At 42.1% G+C, this 22,074-nt stretch overlaps 2 protein-coding genes across 3 annotated transcripts in view; one reads left to right on the forward strand and one right to left on the reverse strand.

The window, feature by feature from the left end:
- The first annotated feature begins 11,070 nt into the window (after positions 1-11,070).
- myf5 (myogenic factor 5) lies at positions 11,071-13,194 on the forward strand. The gene is made up of 3 exons (XM_088346770.1): positions 11,071-11,490; positions 12,760-12,826; positions 12,911-13,194. Exons 1-3 carry the CDS (start codon positions 11,071-11,073, stop codon positions 13,087-13,089), a joined length of 666 nt encoding a protein of 221 aa, XP_088202896.1. The 3' UTR covers positions 13,090-13,194.
- A 3,028-nt stretch (positions 13,195-16,222) lies between these two features.
- Positions 16,223-22,074, reverse strand: part of lin7a (lin-7 homolog A (C. elegans)) — a 32,812-nt gene continuing 26,960 nt past the window's right edge. For both annotated transcript variants that reach the window (XR_015852136.1, XR_015852135.1), the window contains one exon: positions 16,223-19,365. The gene's annotated coding sequence lies outside the window, so the exon portion shown is untranslated. The remainder of the gene's footprint in view (positions 19,366-22,074) is intronic.

The raw sequence follows: 22,074 nt of genomic DNA on the forward strand, positions 1-22,074 counted from the left end.
ATGGCTGGTACGGCACAACCCTCACTTTGATTGGCGTTCGGGGACCATCATGGAATTGGGCGTCGAGTGCCATCAAACCTGTCTACGTTCTGCATATCACCCTGACCGAACCGTGGCTTCCAAGTCTCCTCCTGACGTGTCCAAGGTCCCTGCCTGCTATCACCACCTACGGGAAGTTTTTAGCAAAGCCAAGGCTACTTCCCTTCCTCCACATCACCCCTATGACTGTGCTATCGACCTTCTGCCTGGCTCTACTCCCCCGCGGGGTCGTCTCTATTCCCTTTCTGCACCCGAAAGACAGTCCATGGAGGAATACATCTCGGAGGCTTTGGCAGCCGGAATAATTCAGCCATCCTCTTCCCCGGCTGGAGCTGGTTTTTTCTTTGTTGGCAAGAAAGATGGTTCTTTACGACCGTGCATTGACTACAGGGGCCTTAATGACATAACAGTTAAGAATCGCTACCCTTTACCACTGCTCGCCTCCGCCTTTGAACTGCTGCAAGGGGCCACGGTGTTCACTAAACTGGACCTCAGAAACGAAATCTGGTTTGTATCCGGGAGGGAGATGAATGGAAAACAGCCTCTAACACTCCCACGGGGCACTACAAATATTTGGTCATGCCTTTTGGTCTAACGAACGCCCCCGCGGTCTTCCAGTCCCTTATCAACGAGGTGCTGCGTGATGTGCTCAACAAGTTTGTGTTTGTCTACTTGGATGATATTCTGATTTTCTCTAAATCCCTGGAGGAACACACGCAGCACGTCCAACTTGTCCTTCGAAGACTCCTGGAAAACACCCTCTTCGTTAAGGCTGAGAAGTGTGAGTTCCACGCCCAAACCGTGTCATTCCTGGGGTATATCATCGCGGAGGGGAGATTACAGATGGATCCTGCAAAGGTGTCGGCAGTCACCTCCTGGCCTGTCCCCACGGATCGCAAGAAGCTCCAGCAGTTCTTGGGTTTCGCCAATTTTTACCGACGATTTATTCGGAACTATAGCACGGTAGCGGGTCCCCTGACGGCTCTCACTAGTCCCAAAGAAACATACAGAAGGTCTCCTGTGGCCGACAAAGCATTCACCACCGTCAAGGCTCGATTTTCGACGGCTCCTATCCTCCAAGTACCTGACCCGGGGCGTCAGCTAGTTGTTGAAGTGGATGCCTCGGACATAGGAGTTGGGGCTGTTCTCTCTCAAAGGTCGACTGAGGACCAAAAGATGCACCCCTGTGAATTCTTTTCACTTCGCTTATCCCCTGCCGAACGCAATTATGACGTGGGGGATCGAGAGCTGCTAGCAATCAAATTGGCCCTTGAGGAATGGCGCCACTGGCTGGAAGGGGTGCCAGTTCCGTTCCTAGTTTGGACTGACCACAAGAATCTTGAATACATCCGTTCTGCTAAACGTTTGAACCCGAGACAATCCCGCTGGTCACTCTTCTTCACCTGTTTCAACTTCACCCTTTCCTACCACCCCGGGTCCCGCAATGTCAAGCCAGATGCCCTCTCTCGCTAGTTTCAAAAGGAGGACAATCATTCCCAGGGTCCGACAGCCATCCTTCCTGAGTCCCGGTTACTGGCCACTCTCACCTGGGACATCGAGGACCGCGTTAAAGAGGCCCTCCAAGACCAAGCAGGCCCCAGTACTTGTCCAGAGGGGCGGCTATTCGTCCCGGAAGCCCTACGGTCAGAGGTCCTTAAATGGGGGCACGACTCTCGCCTCTCCTGTCACCCGGGTGCTACCCGCACCAGCAACTTCCTGGCCCAACGTTTCTGGTGGCCCTCATTGGCAAAGAATGTTCAGGAGTACGTCGGGGCTGGCCAAACCTGTGCCCGGCAGAAGGCTTCGAACCGACCCCCTGCCGGATTGCTTCAGCCATTACCAGTCCCCAGCCGTCCTTGGTCCCACATCTCCCTGGACTTCGTTACTGGGCTGCCTGCCTCGGAAGGGATGACAACCATTTTGATGATTGTGGATCGGTTCAGCAAAATGGTCCACTTCGTGGCCTTGCCCAAACTTCCGTCCGCCAAAGAGATGGCGCAGGTGGTCCAGCTGCATGTCTTCCGCCTCCATGGAATCCCAAAAGACATTGTTTCAGACCGAGGTCCCCAATTTGCCTCGGGATTTTGGAAGGAGTTCTGCCGTCTCCTGGGGGCCTCGGTCAGTCTCTCGTCCGGGTTCCATCCGCAATCAAATGGACAGTCTGAACGCCTCAATCAAGAACTGGAGACGGTTCTCCGCTGCCTGGTTTCCCGTGAGCCTCTTTCCTGGGCGCAACAGCTGGTATGGGTGGAATACGCTCACAACTCCCTTGTCTGCTCCTCCACTGGCATGTCTCCCTTCCAGTTCGTCTATGGCTACCAGCCAGCCTTGTTCCCCAACCAAGAGGAAGAGGTTTCTTGTCCGTCGGCTCTTGCAAATGCCCGTCGCTGTCGTCGCACTTGGGCTCAGGCACGGCCTGCTCTCCTTCGGGCCGTCCAAAGTCATTCAAAGGGGGCTAACCGAAGAAGAATTCCGGCTCCAACGTACCAGGTGGGTCAGCAAGTATGGTTGTCCACCAAGAACCTTCCACTCCGGGTGGAGTCCAAGAAGTTGGCCCCCCGATTCCTGGGACCGTTTCCGGTGGACAAAATTATTAGTCCATCGGCAGTCCGCCTGCGCCTGCCCAGAGAGTTCACCCGACGTTTCATGTTTCCCGCATTAAGCCTGTCCGCCAGAGTCCTCTGGTACCTGGTGTCCCTCCCCCCCAGCCCCTCGCTTCCTGGATGGTGACCCTATTTACACCGTGCGACGTCTGCTCCGCTCTCGTCGTAGAGGACGTAGTCTCCAATATCTTGTGGACTGGGAGGGATATGGCCCGGAGGAACGATCCTGGATCCCCACCCGGCAGATCCTGGATCGCTCGCTCATCTCCGAGTTCCACCGCCAGTATCCAGATCAACCTGCTCCTCGCCGAGGTCGTCCTAGGGGTGTCCGGCCAATGACTACATCTCCGCCGGGTCCATCATCGACTACGCCGCCTGAAGACGACGATGGAGCATCGGTCCGCTCAGAGGAGTTATAACTGGCCAGCCTGTCGGATTATGTTCCTGCATGTCGGATTATACTTTTGCCTGTTGGATTATACTCTTGCCTGTCGGATTATTTTTTGTTTCCTTTTTTCTGGGGACTTCTGGAGCCGTCCTTTGAGGGGGGGGGGGGGGGGATCTGTCACAGTTACCCGGATCAGGAACACCTGTGTTCAGGATTTGGCGCCAACAGCCAGGACAGCTGATTGCCGCACCCTGTAAATTTAAATCCCCAGCTTCCGGTAACACTTTATCCGATTGTACTATGCGATCTGTTGCTATCCGCTCAGAAAGCCCGTACCTCCGACTCTTTGCCTGCCTCCTGTTTTTCTACCTGATGTCCGTTGCCGACCCGTTTCCGAATTTGCCTACGACCTGCTCTGCCCGCCTGACTCCTGATCTCTCTTCCGAACACAACGACGCCCTTCTTCTCCAGCCCCAACCAACAACACGACGACTACGCCTGTCCGCGACCATTCCCGCCATGCCTTCACCCGCCTGTCAAGTCTCGACAATCCGTCAAACAACGGATCGAAGATTCACGTCTTGTCATTCCTTCCTTCCAATAAAAACCAAGAAACGAGTGCAAGTGATCTCAATTTTCCTTCCGTCCCGCCTGACATGAAGACCGAGGAACACACCAGGCAGGTCCGAGATACTGTTGTGGAGAAGTTTAAAGCTGGATTTGGCTACACAAATGGACACATCGCGGAGCCCCCACTTCCTTCATGTTGGTTTACTTCCTCTATCCAGCTATTTGAGAGTATGTGGGCAACCCCCGAGTGAACAAATTTATGTGATCACGTCACTGGAAGCATCAGGTGGTAAGAAGTTCTTGCAAAGTTCATGCATCGTTCATGCATAAGTTCAGTGTTCTTGCAATCAATTGTTCTTTTCAAGCAAAGCGTCCTTGTTTTTATGGAAAGCTTTGTCTAGATATCTCAAAAGCAGAAATAAAAGCACTGAAGTGAAAATTCTGCTTGAAATGCATCCTTTCACATAAAGTGTTTTTTTTTCCAGAAACAAATATTTTCAAAAAACTTAGCAGCATTCAACTGTTGTTTAATAAACAATGGTAAAAGCTAGAAACATACTTTGCTAATAAAAAAAATGAGCGTTTAAGCTTTCTATATACATGTCCTATGTTTATACAGTTACACAACTACATTTTCTGTAGGCCTTCAAAAATGAGTGCAGATGGCAAGAATTGGCTGGCACTCACTTTTCCCATTTGAGAGAAACACATACCTGTCAACCTGTATGTTTTTGCCGTACAAAGTACGTTTATTATGCATTTTAAGACGTCTACGACATACAAGAAAATCTGTACGGAAAAACACAAATTTGTCAATTATGGGTACCATCGGGTAAACACCGACTATCACGAAACGGCAAATCAATCAAGTCTAACGAGATCGCCGCGGAAGCCTCTATCTCGGTATGGGTTTTTTTTCGTTGCAAAAGTAGCGAGCGGTTTGATGCTACTGTGCGCATGCGTCTACCACCTGGCAATTTTCCATCATACATCATCCCAAAAAGAAATAAAAATATGGTGTACGATTATTTTGTATTTTGTACCGGAAAATATGACGGTTTGTGCAGGCATGGAGCCGTGGAGGTTGACAGGTTTTTAAACGTACGGCACTGAATAGGTTAAAAACGCCTTCCGATTTTTTCTTTTTTTCCAAAATTGAAACAACCAAATCTTGACTTGAGACTAGTACTTTAGTCGTGCACTTGTGACCAATGACTGCAACGCCAAAAATGCGCAGTCAGCGCTCTCTATTTTGGTCACTACGCATGTGCACACACCCCTTGCCCCAAAGTCAGCTGCTTTTTGCTCCTATTGAAGCTTTGCCCCTCACTCCTTCTCCTACTGCCGCTCGTGTTTGATCCCCAATGCTGTCGATGTGTTCGTCAGCTGTGCAGGAGCAATTCGGGGGTGTCGCTGTGTTATTTTAGGTGCGTGCTGTTCCCACAAAGGCGAGACAAACGCTTTGACACATTGTGAGAAATATCCTCATTGTAACCGTGCGACTGTCAATAGCACACGAACTCAACAGCACACGAACGCAAGCGTTTTTTTCCTCGCTCTGTTCTGACATCATTATGCAGGGAAACATTCTCAAAGTGCAACGAATGCCTGGCAAAATGCATGCGTAAATTTTGTAACGAGTCATTAAAATAAAAACAAGTCCGCATTTGACGTGTCACTCCTGCAGTAATCCACTTGCACGTTTACAAATGCGTGATATTTACTCTAAAACAGGGGTTTCCAATCTTTTTCAAACTGAGAGCTACTTATTGTTAGCAAATAGCGCAAAAGGACAACAGTAGGTTAAGCAACAACAAAGTATTACTATGTTGTTACTATGTTGTTACTAGGTTAATTATTGGAAGTAGGGTTAGATAGACTCAGTAATTTAATAAAAAAAAGATCACAATGACCCAGCACTGGGGAGCTATTTTTGGAACAGGTCTGCATGCACCCTAGCTGTCCTAAGGCGGCATCCTATCACCCGCGGGCCCCACGTTGAAGACCCTGTTCTGAAGAATACAGATATAAATTACATTTTTAAAAAGAGATTTAAATGACTGAATCCATATGCAAAGGGACACTTAAAAAATATAATATTGCAGTGCCTATATTTATCTTGATGCACTTAAAACCTAGGCCAGTCTGAAAGCACTACTTTACATTGTAACTATGTTTTTCCTATTTATCCAGGGTTTGTTTTATCTTATTTTTCCTTTCAAGATTTTATCATCTGTTTAAATGCAAAATACTCAATCAAGTACAAGTATTAAAAAATGATGTTAGTAAGGCCATTCATGTATTTTTCTTATTAGCCAAATCAACATTGTTTTTTACCATTTGGGGGCGCTAAACAATACACGCAGCCCCTTTAAGTCTTTTAATAGGTGCGTATCCTTGAGTGCCGTCTCTAATCTTGTTGTAAACATTCATAATGTTGATATCAATGACAATAATTCCAGATTTTAAATATAATTCCTGTCAATTTATATGTTTTCCCTTCACTTTTTATTGTTTTTTTTTTTGAGTGGTGGGGGATTATTTTGAATTGTGTACGTCGTATAACAACTTTTTCTACGGGAGAAAAAATACTAAAATATCTTATGCAAGACTTAATTTACTTGAAGTGAGTAAAGAACCATGAAACGTGCTGAAAGAATTGTTTGTGTTGATAAATACATTTATTTACACAAATGCTCTTTGTTTTGATTCTACATATCCTGTCTTGCTTTGAGTAAATAGGTGCCGCATTGTGTTTATAGGGTTTATTATCGCTTAGTAAAGGGACTTGCAGTCAAATGGCTGAGGTTGACAACTATGAATTCTTTGAATTCTTGTCATACAGCCTTTTTGGTACACGTACATAACTTTATTTTCTTTTTTTTTAATTGTTTATTATTTTAAAATATTAAGCAAGCTAACATCCCTTTGGGATTAACACAAATGCTTAGTTTTACTCCAGAAACTAAAACCTATTCCTAACCTAGGTTTAGCACTAGAATTAGAATGTTCTTTATAGTAAATGATAACAACGTAGTGAACATTGTTTGTAAGATTAGACGTTTCACTCCAGAATAAACGTGTAACAAAGATTTAAGAGATAAAAATAAGAAAAAAAGAGGCAAACAGTTTAAAAGGTAGTGTTTGGAGACCAGCCAAAGTTGTTATAATAGCATACCTGACGGTTTATATGTTTTGCCCATAATTTATACATTTTTGTTTAATTCAATTTGTATACATGGTATTGTCATTGATATCAACATTATGAATGTTTACAACAAGATTGGAGACGGCACTCAAGGATACGCACCTATTAAAAGACTTAAAGGGGCTGTGTGTATTGTTTAGCGCCCCAAATGGTAACAATGTTGATTTGGCTAATAAATGGTATGACAATTTTTGTATATATACATATCAGGGTATATATATATATATATATATATATATATATATATATATATATATATATATATATATATATATATATATATATATATATATGTCTGTCTCTGTGTGCCCTGCAACTGGCTGACAACCAGTTCAGGGTGTCCCCTGCCCACTGCCCAAAGATAGCTGGGATGGGCTCCAGGACCCTCGTGACCCTACTGAGGATAAGCGGTGCAGATGATAGATGGATGGATGGATAGATATATATGACACAGGTATATATATATATATATATATATATATATATATATATATATATGACACAGGTATATATATAAATATATATATATGTGTGTGTGTTAGACCTAAGATTTATGGCCCGAACCCGAACCCGAGGCAATTTCGGGCCGGGTCGGGCCTGAAATGTCAGTCATACGGTCGGGTCGGGTCGGGTTCGGTCCTGCTTTTTTTTTTTTTTTTTTTTTTTTTAATTAATTAATAATTATAAATATATGTTCATTAAAAATATATACTTAAACTATGTATGGATACTAGACCAAGGAATATAGTAAATCAAATAAATATTATTTGTGTACAATTAGTTGTGATTGCGGAAATCATAGCGTACAGTGACGTTGGTGACTTTTCCATCCGCATTAACAAACGCATTTTGTAAAATACAATCGCGCTTTATTGTTTAAATAAACGCGTTATATAGACTAGAATCTCCCAATTATTATAATTAGTTCGCTTTATTTTGTTTTAAAGCGTATTATATAGAATACGATCGCTTTTGTCGGAAGCGTACATTGACGTTGGTGACATTTTCATCCGCGTTAAAAAACGCAATTTGTAGAATACGATCGCGCTTTATTGTTTAAATAAACGCGTTATATAGACTAGGATCTCCCAATTGTTATAATTAGCTCGCTTTATTGTTTTAATAAGCGTTTTATATAGAATACGATCGCTTTTGTCGGAAGCGTACATTGACGTTGGTGACATTTTCATCCGCGTTAAAAAACACAATTTGCAGAATAAAATCACGCTTTATTGTTTAAATAAACGCGTTATATAGACTAGGATCTCCCAATTATTATAATTAGCTCGCTTTATTGTTTTAATAAGCGTTTTATATAGAATACGATCGGGGGGCGGGGGGGGGATTTGCATAGGAGTCGGAAAAGGGCACAACACGTCAACACCCGCTTAATAAAAGTGCTGCGCTAAAATCTTAAGGACGTACTACTACTGCTGCTGTGTGATCAAGTCGTCAAAATGACGGACGCCCTTAAATGTTTTCGCTACCTCAAAAAAAAAAAAACGTCAATGACAGATTGTCGCTTAATGTAACATCTGCAGTGCAGACACAGAAATATAAAAGATGTAAATGTTTATACAGTTTTATTTAACTTGAACTGGTTGCCAGGCAATCGCAGGGCACACGGGGACAGACAACTCACTCGCCGATTCACACCTAGGGACAATTTTGGACCGGTCAATTCACCTGAAATGCTGAAATGTTTTTGGAATGTGGGAGGAAACCGGAGTGCATGGAGGAAACCCACGCAAGCACGGGGAGAACATACAAACTCCGCACAGGAAGTCTGGAGCTGGATTTGAACCCACGCAGGAGGTTCCCATGACATGAACTGTGCCGCACATGCGCTAACCACTGCGCCACCGTGCTGCCATATATATATATATATATATATATATATATATATATATATATATATATATATATATATATATATATATATATATATATATATATATATATATATATATATATATATATATATATATATATATACTGTATATATGTTCTTTAGTCACTTATGAAGGGGAAATTGCAATATTATAAGGGGAACAATTGACTGATGTTAACAGGTATGTAATAGTGCAAAATATGTGCTATGGAAGGTATTGCAATAATATTTATGGGGAATAAAATTTCCAAATAAGTTGATAAATAAGGTTTTTCAATGCAACTGGCAAGATATATATCCTTCACAGGCTTGCACAATTTTCAAGATGATAAAAAAAGTGTATGAAAGCCAAAAGAAACTCCTTCACTACCCCATTTTGGTGCCATCAATCGTAAGAAACAAACAGCGTTTGTAAGCGCCTCCATCTGTGCACTGTGAATGAGTTTTAACAGCTCATGTTTGCTCAAAAGCACAAGTGGCTAAGGAAGAAGTGTGGCGGGTAAAACGATGGTGGAGCTCGCACCTCTGATGATGAGTTCGAGGTGTTTGCTTGAAATGCGACACCCTTGCCTTGCAGCTGAAACAAGTGGCGCTCAAAATTGGCTGACAAATTTCAACCCCAAGGGTTCCCTGCATTTTCACAGTTTCCGATTCACTAATCCCCCCATTCTGTTTTCTTCCTCATAATCAATGATTCAGCAACCCCTTTTTTAGTCACTCATTTACTTGCTCCAAAATTTATTTTTATTGCAAATTTTACGAACTTACAGATTCAACAATTTCAGAGAAACGAACCCCATTGCAAGCAACAGTCCAGTTGCTGCAATTCAACATCGCAAAGAGTTTACAACAGTGGTATCCAAACCACAGCCTGGGAGGAATTTAGGGCCTCGAGAAAATTTTGCAGTGGTCCAAAGCATTTACAGTAGTAATGATGATATATTTTCATCTGGAATATATTACTTCTAAATTATCTGAATATGGAAGTTGACTATTTAATGTATTTTATTTTTTTATTTTTGTAAAATTCAAAACTAATCTCATGGAATGTCAAAGGGACATTGTGTATTATTTAGGGCCTCAGAATGGTAACAAAATAATTCATTAAAAAAACATAAATATATATATATATATATATATATATATATATATATATATATATATATATATATATATATATATATATACATTCATATTGATTTGAATCCCAAAATACACGAAATATCTATCTATCCTATAAATGTGTATTTTTTTAAGTCCTCATAAGTTGAAAAATGTGTATTTATTTTACATAACATGAGGCTCACCTGAGGACGCTGACATGATTCTCCACCATCTTGATGTTAAGAGTACCCTTAAAACCCCAAAAATTGTGAAAGGCTGGGCAAAACAACTATTATAAAAGAGGGTAGTTTGGTCACTTTGAGTTCCCATAGTTTGTATTCTTCCTTGTGCTCTGTAGCACTCATTTTTGGTTGCACAACTCAACATCTTGTGTCGAAACATTACACAGTATTCCTTAAGACTCTTCTCATTTCTGGCATCACCTCTCTGACCTGTTGCCCTCTGCTATGCGCTACAGTTCCTTTAAAATAGGGAAAACTCCCCATCACTCAACAAGAGTGCAAAATCATGAACATACATATCATATTTGGGAATTTTTGTTGTTGCTAAATGATTTTACACTACCTTTCCTTGATTGTTACAGTGCACCATTTTTCATTGCACTTTTTATATAACTAAGGCTAGTCTCTGAGCACTACATCATACATATGTTTGCTTATTTATCCTTACAGCCTTTTATCTTTTTTTTCTTTTTAAAGTCCTTATTACATGTTTACCCTGTTGTGCCATGTGTAAACTCATTGCATACATTGTTTCACTACGATAAGAATGACCAAGTACAAAAAAACGCGAAAAGTAGTGAAAAATACTGGAAAGCCTGGGCATTGAGGGTGTGAGCACTTTTCGAAATCCAGTAGACACATATAAACGACTGGTCAATTTTTGTCATGTGATTTTTCTTATTAAATTAATGAAAATATATTTATCAAATAGATCAATTAATTGGTGTTCCTCGATAAAAATTGTTATTGACGTATAGTGACAAATAAAGGAATTTTTCCATTGCAAATATGTAAAGTGCGCCTTCAGGAGCACGTGCTGTCCTGCAAGGTAGTCCAAGTGGGAAAAGATCACCGAGGGCAGATGTGGGAATGTCAGCAGGCAGGGCACACACAGGGGGGTGCAAGGAGGGATGGGGCAGGGCCAATGGGCCATGGAAATTAGATCTGACCAATGTGGGCCCCAGGGCATAAAAGGGGGCCGGTGGGCAGCAGACCCCTCAGTGGTGGCCTGGACCTCCGATAGCATGGACATCTTCTCTCCTTCGCAGCTCTACTATGCGGCCCCGTCCCCGGACGACCTTCTTCTGGGCGATAACGAATCGGACGAGGACGAACACGTGCGGGCACCCAGTGCACCACCGCACCAGCCGGGCCACTGCCTCCAGTGGGCTTGCAAGGCCTGCAAACGCAAGTCCAGTTTCGTGGACCGCAGAAGAGCCGCCACCATGCGGGAGCGCCGTCGACTGAAAAAAGTCAACCACGCCTTCGAAGCCCTGCGCCGATGCACCTCTGCCAACCCCAGCCAGCGCTTGCCCAAAGTAGAGATTCTGCGCAATGCCATCCACTACATCGAGAGCCTTCAGGAGCTCTTACGGGATCAGGTGGACCATTACTACAGTGGTTCCGAACCTGACAGTCCCCAATCCAGCTGCTCCGAAGGCATGGTGAGAACCCAACCTCATGCACTGTTTTCTACAGCTAATATACTTTTTTTAAAAACCCTTCAACTGACTTACAGAATCACTGGTTACACCCCTAAAGCTATTGATCGTAATTCCCATTCTGATAGTGCTCCAGAAACATCTCAAGTGTAAATCCCAGTTCTGGCTATCTAAATTTCCAATTATCAAAACATGTGACTCTCGCATCTCACTTAAAAGACCCACATCACTCACCAATCAAAACACTTTTTGCAGTCATTAAAGATGCGGTTTGAGGTGTCCTTATTCTTATTGTAACTTGTGCTCCAGAATGATCTCTAAGATTAATTATAGATCTGACTAGCTAAATTACCAATTGGGAAAACATGTGACTCTCGTATCTTACTTAACACACTCACATAACTCCTCACTTAAAACCCTTTTTTTCAATCATTAAAGGTGGGGTTTAAAATGTTAAAGGAAAATATTTTCAAAATTAATCATGTGTTAACAATGCCCAACGGAATACAAAGAGCCCTTTCTATATTTTTCTTCCCGCCGCGTCTATCTGCTTTTATCTTACTTTTAGCAAAGCTGTTCCACCACGGTAGGTAGCAGGAACTGGGTGGGGAGTGAGTGCATGCTGTTCCCAGTGTTTTTTTTCCTTTCTATTTTCTTGTGTAGCATGAAAATGGTGACAGTAAGTAAAGGTATATTTCAAGTATAGTCCAACAGCAAACCCAAAAGCCCAAAAAGAAGTTTATTAGAGCGCATCTAAGAAATGCACATACTTGCATGCGCATGGCTAATGCATCAATCGTGACTTTAGGGCAGGAGATAGCGGCAGAGAGTTAAAAAGTTTCAAATTCTGTACAGCTTTTTTAAGTAAGGAAGAATTGTGTACAAAATTTCTAGTGTTTTAAAACTTACCTCCTCAACATAACACAACAAAATGATAATCTGAGTTTATTTAGCAACCCAAGTTCTGTCACTTTCAGACACAAACATCCACCATTCGCTTCGGTGTATGCCTTTTCAACTGTAAAATCCATTTTACAGAGGTAGGGTATTGGGAGCATTCCGAGGGCCGCAGATTTACAAGGAGAAAGTGTCGTCTCGCGCAAACTGCTAACTTAATCGATTGGCCACGCTGGGGAAATAGAGGAAGGAGCCCTTGCTGACCTGTTTGGTCCTTCAAGGCGCACCCCCAAACTGCCAGCACATGATTTATTAGGCTGTCTGTAATCTCAAGGAGGGCAAACATATTTATGTATTGTGCTTGTTGTTTTCCAGACGGACATCAACAGTTCAGTGTGGCAGCAGCTCAACTTCAGCAGCACTTACCCCTACACAAAGAACGGTGAGAGCACTTTTGCACCCTTTGGATTGCTTGACACACTTTTTTCCCACTTTTGTGATACACCAACTGTGATTTCCCTTGCAGAGGCTTTGTTAGACAAGCCGGCGGCAGGTGTATCTAGCCTGCAGTGCCTGTCCAGTATTGTGGACCGGTTGTCCACATCCGAATCGGGTCGGCACAGGAACCAGGCTGACCCCTCACCTCCAGACTTGAACGACTCACATCCATGCACACCGGGCAGCCCTGTCTACCACGTCTTGTGAGGGGCACAGCGTCTTTTGGTTTTGTACAGTACACCAGTGGTCAGCAACCACTGGGCTATGGACTCGTGCAGGGCCGTGGGTTGTTTGATATCGGGCTGCACAGAAAAAAAGAAAAAAATTGCCTCTGCTATTCGTACCATATTTATACATGTATGCACGCATGTGTTTGCCTAGAATAACTTCAAATTTTGTGAGGTTTCACGGTGGCAAAATACCGTATTAGAGCAATGGTCGTCAAATACTGTTGACCACATTTGCTCAACATTGAATGCAACGGGAAGTGAACCTGGAACGTGACAGTAAGAGCGCAGTTGATGACATTGAAAAAGGCCTTAAATTTTGTCTCACCATAACAATCTTTTTACTCATGATACCACGTTGTCTCGTCTTTTTTAAATTGCTTAATCTTTGTGCAACTTGGTCTTGGTTGAACTAATTCCCATAATTTTCCATTACTGTGTCACGTTGAACAACGTTATAATCCCTACACTGTGTGGATTTTAATATTTTATCAAACATCCAACTTATCAGTTTTAAGTGATCTTAAATGCTTTTCTGGGATTTTTTTCCATGAAATGAATTCCCTAGAGTAAACTCCTTTGCCTTAAACACAACATAGTTTGTATCTTAAAGTAAAAAGCAATAGACAAATAACCTCTATGTTGGGATCTGGCTCGCCTCCGTCCACCAGTGGGTGCTTAATTAGTTTGTAATTGGAACAGGTGTGTACAATCACCCAACACCTGTCCATGATTAGCCTGACTCTTCATAAGGACAATTTGAACAGCACCCAGGGTCAGGTGTTTATGCTGTAATTTTGAGATGGACCCAAATGCAGGAAGCAGGAAAAGGCAAGGTGCTTAAAAACAGATGGAATTTAATAACAAACTCATCAAGAAAGTGATAAATGCTAAAAAGAGACACTAAAACTGTCAGTTCCAGAAACAAAAAAAAACAAACCTCACTAATCAGGATGTCACTGAATAAAGGTAACGATGGAAAATGAATATGGAAAATGAAAATTTACCGGTCTTGGCTGCTGTCCAAAATGTCCTCAAGAAGAGTCAGGCTAGTTAAGGACAGGTGATCGGACACACCTGTTTCAATTACAAACCGATTAGGCGCCCTCTGGTGTAGTGAGACGTGCCAGACACCAACAATTTTTTTTCCTGACCCTCCAAAAAATCTTGTACTGGAGCATATTGGAAATGAATTCAGCCAAAACAATGTTGTGCAACGATTGACCAGTCACGTGTGCTTTCAAGATCAAGAAAAGGCGTGAAAATGTAATACAGTGAGTAAAAATAGTGTGATGTTGAGATAAAATCTAATGCCTAATGGATCTAGGTTTATTATTATCATTAGTATTGCTGTTTTATATATTATTGTTATTATGACCAATGTTATTTTTGGGCAGGGCTGCGAGAATATTGTCAAACATTAAACCCGTCCGTGGTACAGAAAATGTTCCCAACCACTGCAGTACACGACTTCATTGTAAATATAATAAAATGTAAATGCTCATATATTACGCTCATTAAATGTATTTTTTGTACCAGAAAACCTGTTGTGGTTGATTTCAAAATAAAAGTGACTCATTTAGTGGTATTTTTGTCAATTCTCTGTGTGGGCGTGTGTTGGTGAGTTCTTTCCGACCAAATGTGAGTCGTCATCGACACCCTTGATCGTTTCATTAACACATCCACAGAAAAAAGAGCAAATGGCCTTTAATTGGCGAGGAAGGGGTAGTTTTTCTTTGTGTGAAGGACATTACTACTTCAAAGTTTGCATCTTAAGGTGAAAAAAAGACAAACTTTACCACATCTCTTTCCTGACTATACGTGTATTTGTTGTGAATGTAATCGAACGGTAATGCACACCGTATACAAATCGCTTTTAAGACCTGTTATGCACTCTACCGTAAAGCTTATTATGCTAAAATAAGCTTTATGGTAGAGTGCATCACAGTTTCGATACGAGCGATTTGAATAGAAAAAGGCAAAATAAACATGTTACCTGCTCAAAAGTCATTTGTATACGGTGTGCATTACCGTTCGATTACATTTACAACAAATAAATGAAACGATCAGCATTTATATAGCGCTTTTCAAGTCAAGACTTCCCAAAGCGCTTTACAGTGTGCTTCACATTTCCCAATAGCGGCCGTGCAGCCATGTAAGGCTAACCTGCTTATTGGGGGTATTAGGGGTTCAGTGTTTTACCCAAGGACACTTCGACATGTAACACAGAGGAGCCAGGATTCGAACAGCGATCTCTTGATCCCAAGACGAGCGCTCTACCTCCTGAGTCACTGCCGCCCCACTGTACAAAGACGGAATGGTTTAAGGTGTATTAGATTCCCAACAAATGCAAGACGAAGTGGTTTTGGTCATTTGTTCGCCATTACATTCCCTAAAAGTGATATAAAGGTGAGATAAAACGAGGTAAAAGTGGTTATAGTAGCTAGGGGGTGCAAATCTCGGCAGGGATGCATTTCTCGGCATAACACAGGCGGGCTGCCAGGATGTTAAGGGGTACATAGATAGATAGATGGATGGCAGCCACTCCAGCAGCTCCCGTGTTATTTTCGATTGTTCTCGATTGTTTGTTCTCAGCTCAGGGATGCTGCTGGAAATGTGAATTTCCCTTCGGGGATGAACAAAGTATCTATCTATCTATCTATCTATCTATCTATCTATCTATCTATCTATCTATCTATCTATCTATCTATCTATCTATCTATCTATCTATCTATCTATCTATCTATCTATCTATCTAAAACGGTAGACAAACGTGGCAACGACTCAAGTATGAATCCGACTATGTAAAACAATGGTTCCCAAACTTTTGCAGGCTGAAGCCCTTTTGGCTCCCCGGTGAATTCTTAGCGCATTTTCTGGTAAATTTTCTGTGTTAATTTTGTTCTTGTTAACGCTCAACCATGTTGAAATGCTAAACATAGAGAAAACAGCACCATCTTCTGGCGCGCTTTGTAAGGGTTGATTTCTGTTGACCATTTCTTTTCCATTCTTCAATCGATAGAAGTACCTACCCACCTAGAAGTGCACTAGATAGCACTTCAAGCTCATTAAAATAGGGGTCTGCAGAATTTTCAAAATAAAACGTCACAAAATAACATTCAAATTATGTATTTTGACATGTCTTCATAATCAAACAAAGTCAACATCTAACATCAATAACATTTGAAAAAAAATAAATAATGAACTCTTAAAAAAATAATTTGCACAGTATAAAAGATAAAATGTACGCACTTAAAAAAATGGCACATTATGCAAAGGTAAACATTGCACACTAAATATAATCCACATACTTTTTAAGGCTGTAAACACGACGTTTCTGAAATTAGTGTCATGTAAAATTTATCATGTGCTACTGCAGCATGTTCATCAGTGCAAGAAATGTATTCAAGTGTAAATTCAAGCCCACCATTCCTGCTAACTTATTAACACTACTGGTACTATGATTTATTACTCTTATTATAGAATAGAATAGAATAGAATATACCTTTATAGTCATTGTTACAAAATGGGTTAACATATTGTGACAACGAAATTGGGCACGACACTCCAGTTTTACACATTCACAGTGAGGTATGAGCCAAGAAGATAAAGACACAGAGAAGATAAGGTTATAAAACAAGGGGATAAGGCTATAGTTATAATTTACATGGTATTTACACAAGAAATGTCGGCATGTGGGATGTTACATGCAGTTGTTATCGTGATACCGTTGGTATCGTAAGGGTTGTGCAATATTGCATTTGGTGCAAAAGTCATCATAGTGCAAAAAAATAGTCAGCATATGCATTGGTACAAACATAGTCATCATCTCATCTCATTAGCCGTACCGCTTATCCTCATTAGGGTCGCGGGGGGGGGGGGCTGGAGCCCATCCCAGCCATCTCCGGGCAGTGGGCAGGGGACACCCTGAACTGGTTGCCAGCCAGTCGCAGGGCACACAGGGACAGACAACTCATTTTGCTCATTCACACCTAGGGACAATTTGGACCGGCCAATTCACCTGAAATGCATGTTTTTGGAATGTGGGAGGAAACCGGAGTGCTCGGAGGAAACCCACGCAAGCATGGGGAGAACATACAAACTCCGCACAGGAAGTCTGGAGCTGGATTTGAACCCACACAGGAGGTTCCCATGACATGAACTGTGCCGCACAAGCGCTAACCACTGCGCTGCCGTGCTGCCCCATAGTCATCATAGTGCAGAAAAAAGAAATGATCAGACATTGTGCAAGGTGAGCAGTAAACATAGTGCAGTCAACATGTGCAAGAACATAGACATGAGTACCATTATATTCGTATGAGGTAGTGTTGGCAAGAGTTTTCAGTTTTTTTGTGCGGTGTCTGTTTTGAGCAGTGAACAAACATACTGCAGTCGGCATGTACGTGAGCACCATTTTACATTCGTGTGAGGTAGTTTTTTGCAAGAGTTTTCAGTTTTTTGTGCGGTGTCTGTTTAGGGTGGTAATGGCTGTGGGGAAGAAACTGTCTCTGAGTCTGTTTGTTTTTGCTTTGTGTGACCTGTAGCGCTTGCCGGAAGGCAGCAGGTCGAAGAGGTGGTGGGGTGAGAAAAGTCCTTGATGATGTTTTCTGCTCTGCTGAGGTAGCGAGAGCAGGCAATGTCCTCCAGACTGGGCAGAGAGCAACCGACGATTTTCTGGGCTGTTTTTATGACCCTCTGGAGCTTTTTCCTGTCTGCTGCTGTGCACCCAGCATACCACACCGTAATGCAGTTTGTTAGAATGCTCTACACAGTTGCTTTGTAAAAGGACACCTGCAGCTTCTGTTTTAGATTATCTTTCCTGAGCACTCTCAGGAAGTGCAGTCGCTGCTGGGCCTTCCCTACCACCGCTCTGGTGTTTGCAGACAAGGAGAGGTCGTCGGAGATGTGCACACCCAGAAATTTGAAGGAGTGGACTCTCTCTACGCAGTCTCCTTTTATGATGAGTGGTTCTGGATTCCTGCCATTCCTTCTGAAATCCAGAATCAGTTCTTTTGTTTTTGTGGTGTTCAGTATGAGGTGGTTTTCCGAACACCACGTAGAAAGTGACTCCACCTCATCCCTGTATGCCGCCTCGTCCCTTTCAGAGATGAGGCCGATCAAGGTGGTATCGTCAGCGAACATATCACTTATTAACTTGCATGAATAAAAAGTGTTACATCTAATTGATAATGCAGTTTTGGGGTTGGACACTATTGGCTTTTTTATCTAGAGTCTTCTGGACCTAAGGACTACGCTAAAGCAAATTCTGCAATAGGCGTTTTCTTCTGTTCCACGTCCGCATTGTCAAAACCAAAATAGGTCCAAACAAGTGATGTATCGCCCTTCTTCGGTGCAAGCTTAGTTTCATGCTCGTTTGTTTTGCGGTTTCACAATCGCACCACGTCACATCGCGATGTCGATTCGATTTTGGTTGATTGTGCAGCCCAAACGTGTTGTGTACAAATCGTCCGACAAAAGTTCAAACTTCTGACTTCGACTTTGGACTGCCACCCCCTTACTGCCCCCTTCTTCGTCACCGACTTTTTTTTCACTACTAAGTATTACACACTGTCCCTTTACCAGTTTGAAGTGCTTTTTACTTTTTTTCTCTGTAATTCTACAGCACATTATGTTCTCTTGAGAAATGTTTACCTTTGTATTGATGTTTGACTATTCCATGCCAATTATGTTTGTATTTGCAATGTTCAATAAAAAAATGTTAAAAAAAGATTGGTGTTGAGAAAGAATGTCACAACCATAGGGCGTAATAAATAATAATGCAAAAAAGATAAATGTTGAGTCAAAGTCAGAGCTGTTTATCTAAAGGAGCAGCATTGACATCATCAGGTGGTCTCCCAAAGGCATTGCATGTTTAAAGGCAGTGGATTCTGCACATTAAGCATAAAAATGTCAAGTCAAGTCAAGTTAAGTCATTTTTATTTGTATAGCCCTAAATCACGAAGAGTCTCAAAGGGCTTCACAGATTATTACACTATATTACACAGACTATTTTTTCAGCCGACGAGAAGAGTAGGTTATTCATATGCTATGGAGTAGAAGTGAGTTTTAAGTTTAGATTTAAACATTTCCACTGAGGTTGCAGATCGGATCTCAGGGGGAAGAGCATTCCACAGCACCGGTGCCCGGATGGAGAACGCTCTCGAACCAGCAGAACACTTCTTTGCTCTTGGGATCACCAGAAGACCGGCACTCTCAGATCGTAGGCTTCGGACCGGGACGTAGGGGCAAATCAGATCTGAAAGATAAGAGGGAGCAAGTCCATGTATGATTTTGTACAATACTAAGAGAACCTTGAAATCACATCTATGGCTAACTGGGAGCCAATGCAGGTTAGCCAAAATCGGTGTTATGTGATCGTACTTTTTTGTCCTAGTTAAAAGCCTCGCTGCGGCATTTTGAACCAGCTGAAGTGACTTGATTCTAGACTTCGGGAGACCAGAGAGTAGTGCATTACAGTAATCGAGACGGGAGGTGACAAACGCATGAATTATAATTTCCGCATCAGACTGAGACAGTATTGAACGGATTTTAGCAATGTTACAAAGATGGAAGAAAGCGGTTCTAGTAGTTTTCTTTACATGCATTTCAAAGGATAGATCAGGGTCAAATATGACACCTAAATTTTTAACTGAGTCACTCTGTGTGATGTGACATTTGTCAATGTTCACAGCAGTTTTTGAGAATATATCACGGCATTTAGATGGACCAATGACTAACATTTCGGTCTTTTCAGAGTTAAGTTGCAAGAAATTGAGTGACATCCACTCTTTTATCTCAATGAGGCAGGCCTCCAAATTTCCACAGTTTAGTGTGTGAGATTCCTCCAACGGAAGATATAGTTGAGTGTCGTCTGCGTAGCAGTGGAAGCTGATATTGTACTTGCGAATAATATCACCTAATGGAAGCATGTAAATACTGAAAAGAAGGGGGCCAAGCACTGAACCCTGCGGAACACCGCAGGTAACATTAAAGGGCTCAGATGTCATTTCACCATATTTAACACAGTGCGTCCTATCTGAGAGGTAGGATCTGAACCACGAGAGGACAGTTCCTGAGAGACCAATCCATTTTTCCAACCGTTCTAGTAGAAAATTGTGGCGCACTGTGTCAAAAGCAGCACTAAGATCTAGCAGCAGCAAAAGTGATGAAGCGCCAGAATCCATTGCCAGTAGGAGATCATTTGTTACCTTGATCAGAGCTGTCTCAGTAGAGTGGTTACCCCTGAATCCTGATTGCATGGATTCAAAAAGGTTATTCTCGGATATGAAAACATTTAGCTGCTGTGCCACTACTTTTTCAAGTACTTTAGAGAGGAAAGGTAGGTTTGACACAGGTCTATAATTACTTAAGATTTCTGGATCAAGGTTGGGTCTTTTCAGTGTGGGTTTAATAACGGCGGACTTAAAAGCTGCTGGAACTACACCTGAGGAGAGTGATATGTTTATAATATTTAGAACTGAAGGTCCAAGGACGCCAAAAAGACTTTTAATAAGTGAACCTGGGAGCGGGTCAAACTGGCAAGTTGTCGGTTTGGCCGCATTCACCACCTGTTTGAGACCATCAAGTGACAGTTCACTAAAACAGGACAATTTCCCAGGACAGCCACCCTGTCGTGCATCTGTAGATTTCAGCCCTTTAGTATGTGTGGTATTAATAATTTCTTTAGCAATTTCTTCCTGTATGCATTGAATTTTCTTAGTAAAGAAGACCATTAAGTCATGAGCAGAGTGCGTCGAACTATCTGCAGTAGTTTGTTGCCTTGTAAGCGATGCTACAGTTTCAAAAAGTGCTTTGGGATTGTTCTTTTGAGACGCAATCACCTTCGAAAGATAGGCCGATTTTGCAGAGGCAAGGGCCGCTTTATACTTTAACAAGCTGTCACACCATGTTTGATGGAAAACCTCAAGCTTGGTAGTGCGCCATTTTCTTTCCAATTTCCTGCATTCTTGTTTAAGGGTTCTAGTTTCATCAGTAAACCAAGGCGTGCGTCTTTTAGGACGTGATTTTAGCTTCATGGGCGCTATTGAATCCAGGACACTAGTCAGGGTGGTATTGAAATCATTTATGAGTGAGTCTATCGGGCCATTGTATGAAGGAAAGGACGCAACTGCTCCAGGAAGTAGTTCAAATAGCTCAGAAACTGTGCCAGTGCTTATATTGCGTCCGCTAAATCCTTCAGCTTTTTTAACACTACTTTTAGCTAGCACCTCAAATGTAACTAAATAATGATCCGAGATAACGGTAGTACACGGTAACACCATGATGTTTGAGGTTAAAACTCCTCGAGTCAGAATCAAGTCTAGCGTGTTCCCATCTTTATGGGTTGGCAAATCAACCAGTTGATTAAAACCAAATGCATCAATTAGAGAATTAAACGCAATAGTAAGTGAACTGAGTGGGGAGTTCATATGAATGTTAAAGTCCCCCATAATTATAATTTTGTCTGCATAGGTTACTAGTTCAGACAAAAGTTCAGCAAATTCGTCTAAGAAAGTTGTGTACGGCCCAGGTGCGCGATAGATAGTTATTACATAAATTGACAATAGAGAGGACCGCATCACAAGAGCCTCAAACGCCTTGTAATTATTAGAGGTACGAGGATTAAATTTGAGCGTTTTTTCAGAAATGAGCGCGACACCGCCACCCTTTTTTGACGTGCGTGCTACATGGCTACTCTCGTAGTCTGGGGGAGAAGCATAATTTAGTGCTAAATACTCATCCGGGCGTAACCAGGTTTCACAAAGACCCATACAGTTAAGTTTATAATCACGAATAATGTTATCAACAAGTAAAGCTTTTGGAGCAAGCGATCTAATATTTAACAGACCAAATTTTAGCTTTGCTGAATCATTTGACTTAGCTGAGCTCTTTGTAGTCTTTGTCGAGATCTTCAAAAGATGCCGCGGTTGTTGCTTTTCGTGCGCGCTGAGTGTAAAGCTTCGGT

Source organism: Urocampus carinirostris, chromosome 11 (assembly GCF_059441175.1).
Source record: "Urocampus carinirostris isolate Australia breed hairy pipefish chromosome 11, RoL_Ucar_1.0, whole genome shotgun sequence".
Classification (NCBI taxonomy): Eukaryota; Metazoa; Chordata; class Actinopteri; order Syngnathiformes; family Syngnathidae; genus Urocampus; species Urocampus carinirostris.

Coding starts and splice junctions, on each gene's coding strand:
- myf5 (XM_088346770.1), top strand. CDS start 11,071: ATGGACATCTTCTCTCCTTCGCAGCTCTACTATGCGGCCCCGTCCCCG. Junction 11,491..12,759: donor CCAGCTGCTCCGAAGGCATG/GTGAGAACCCAA, acceptor GTTGTTTTCCAG/ACGGACATCAACAGTTCAGT. Junction 12,827..12,910: donor TTACCCCTACACAAAGAACG/GTGAGAGCACTT, acceptor TTTCCCTTGCAG/AGGCTTTGTTAGACAAGCCG.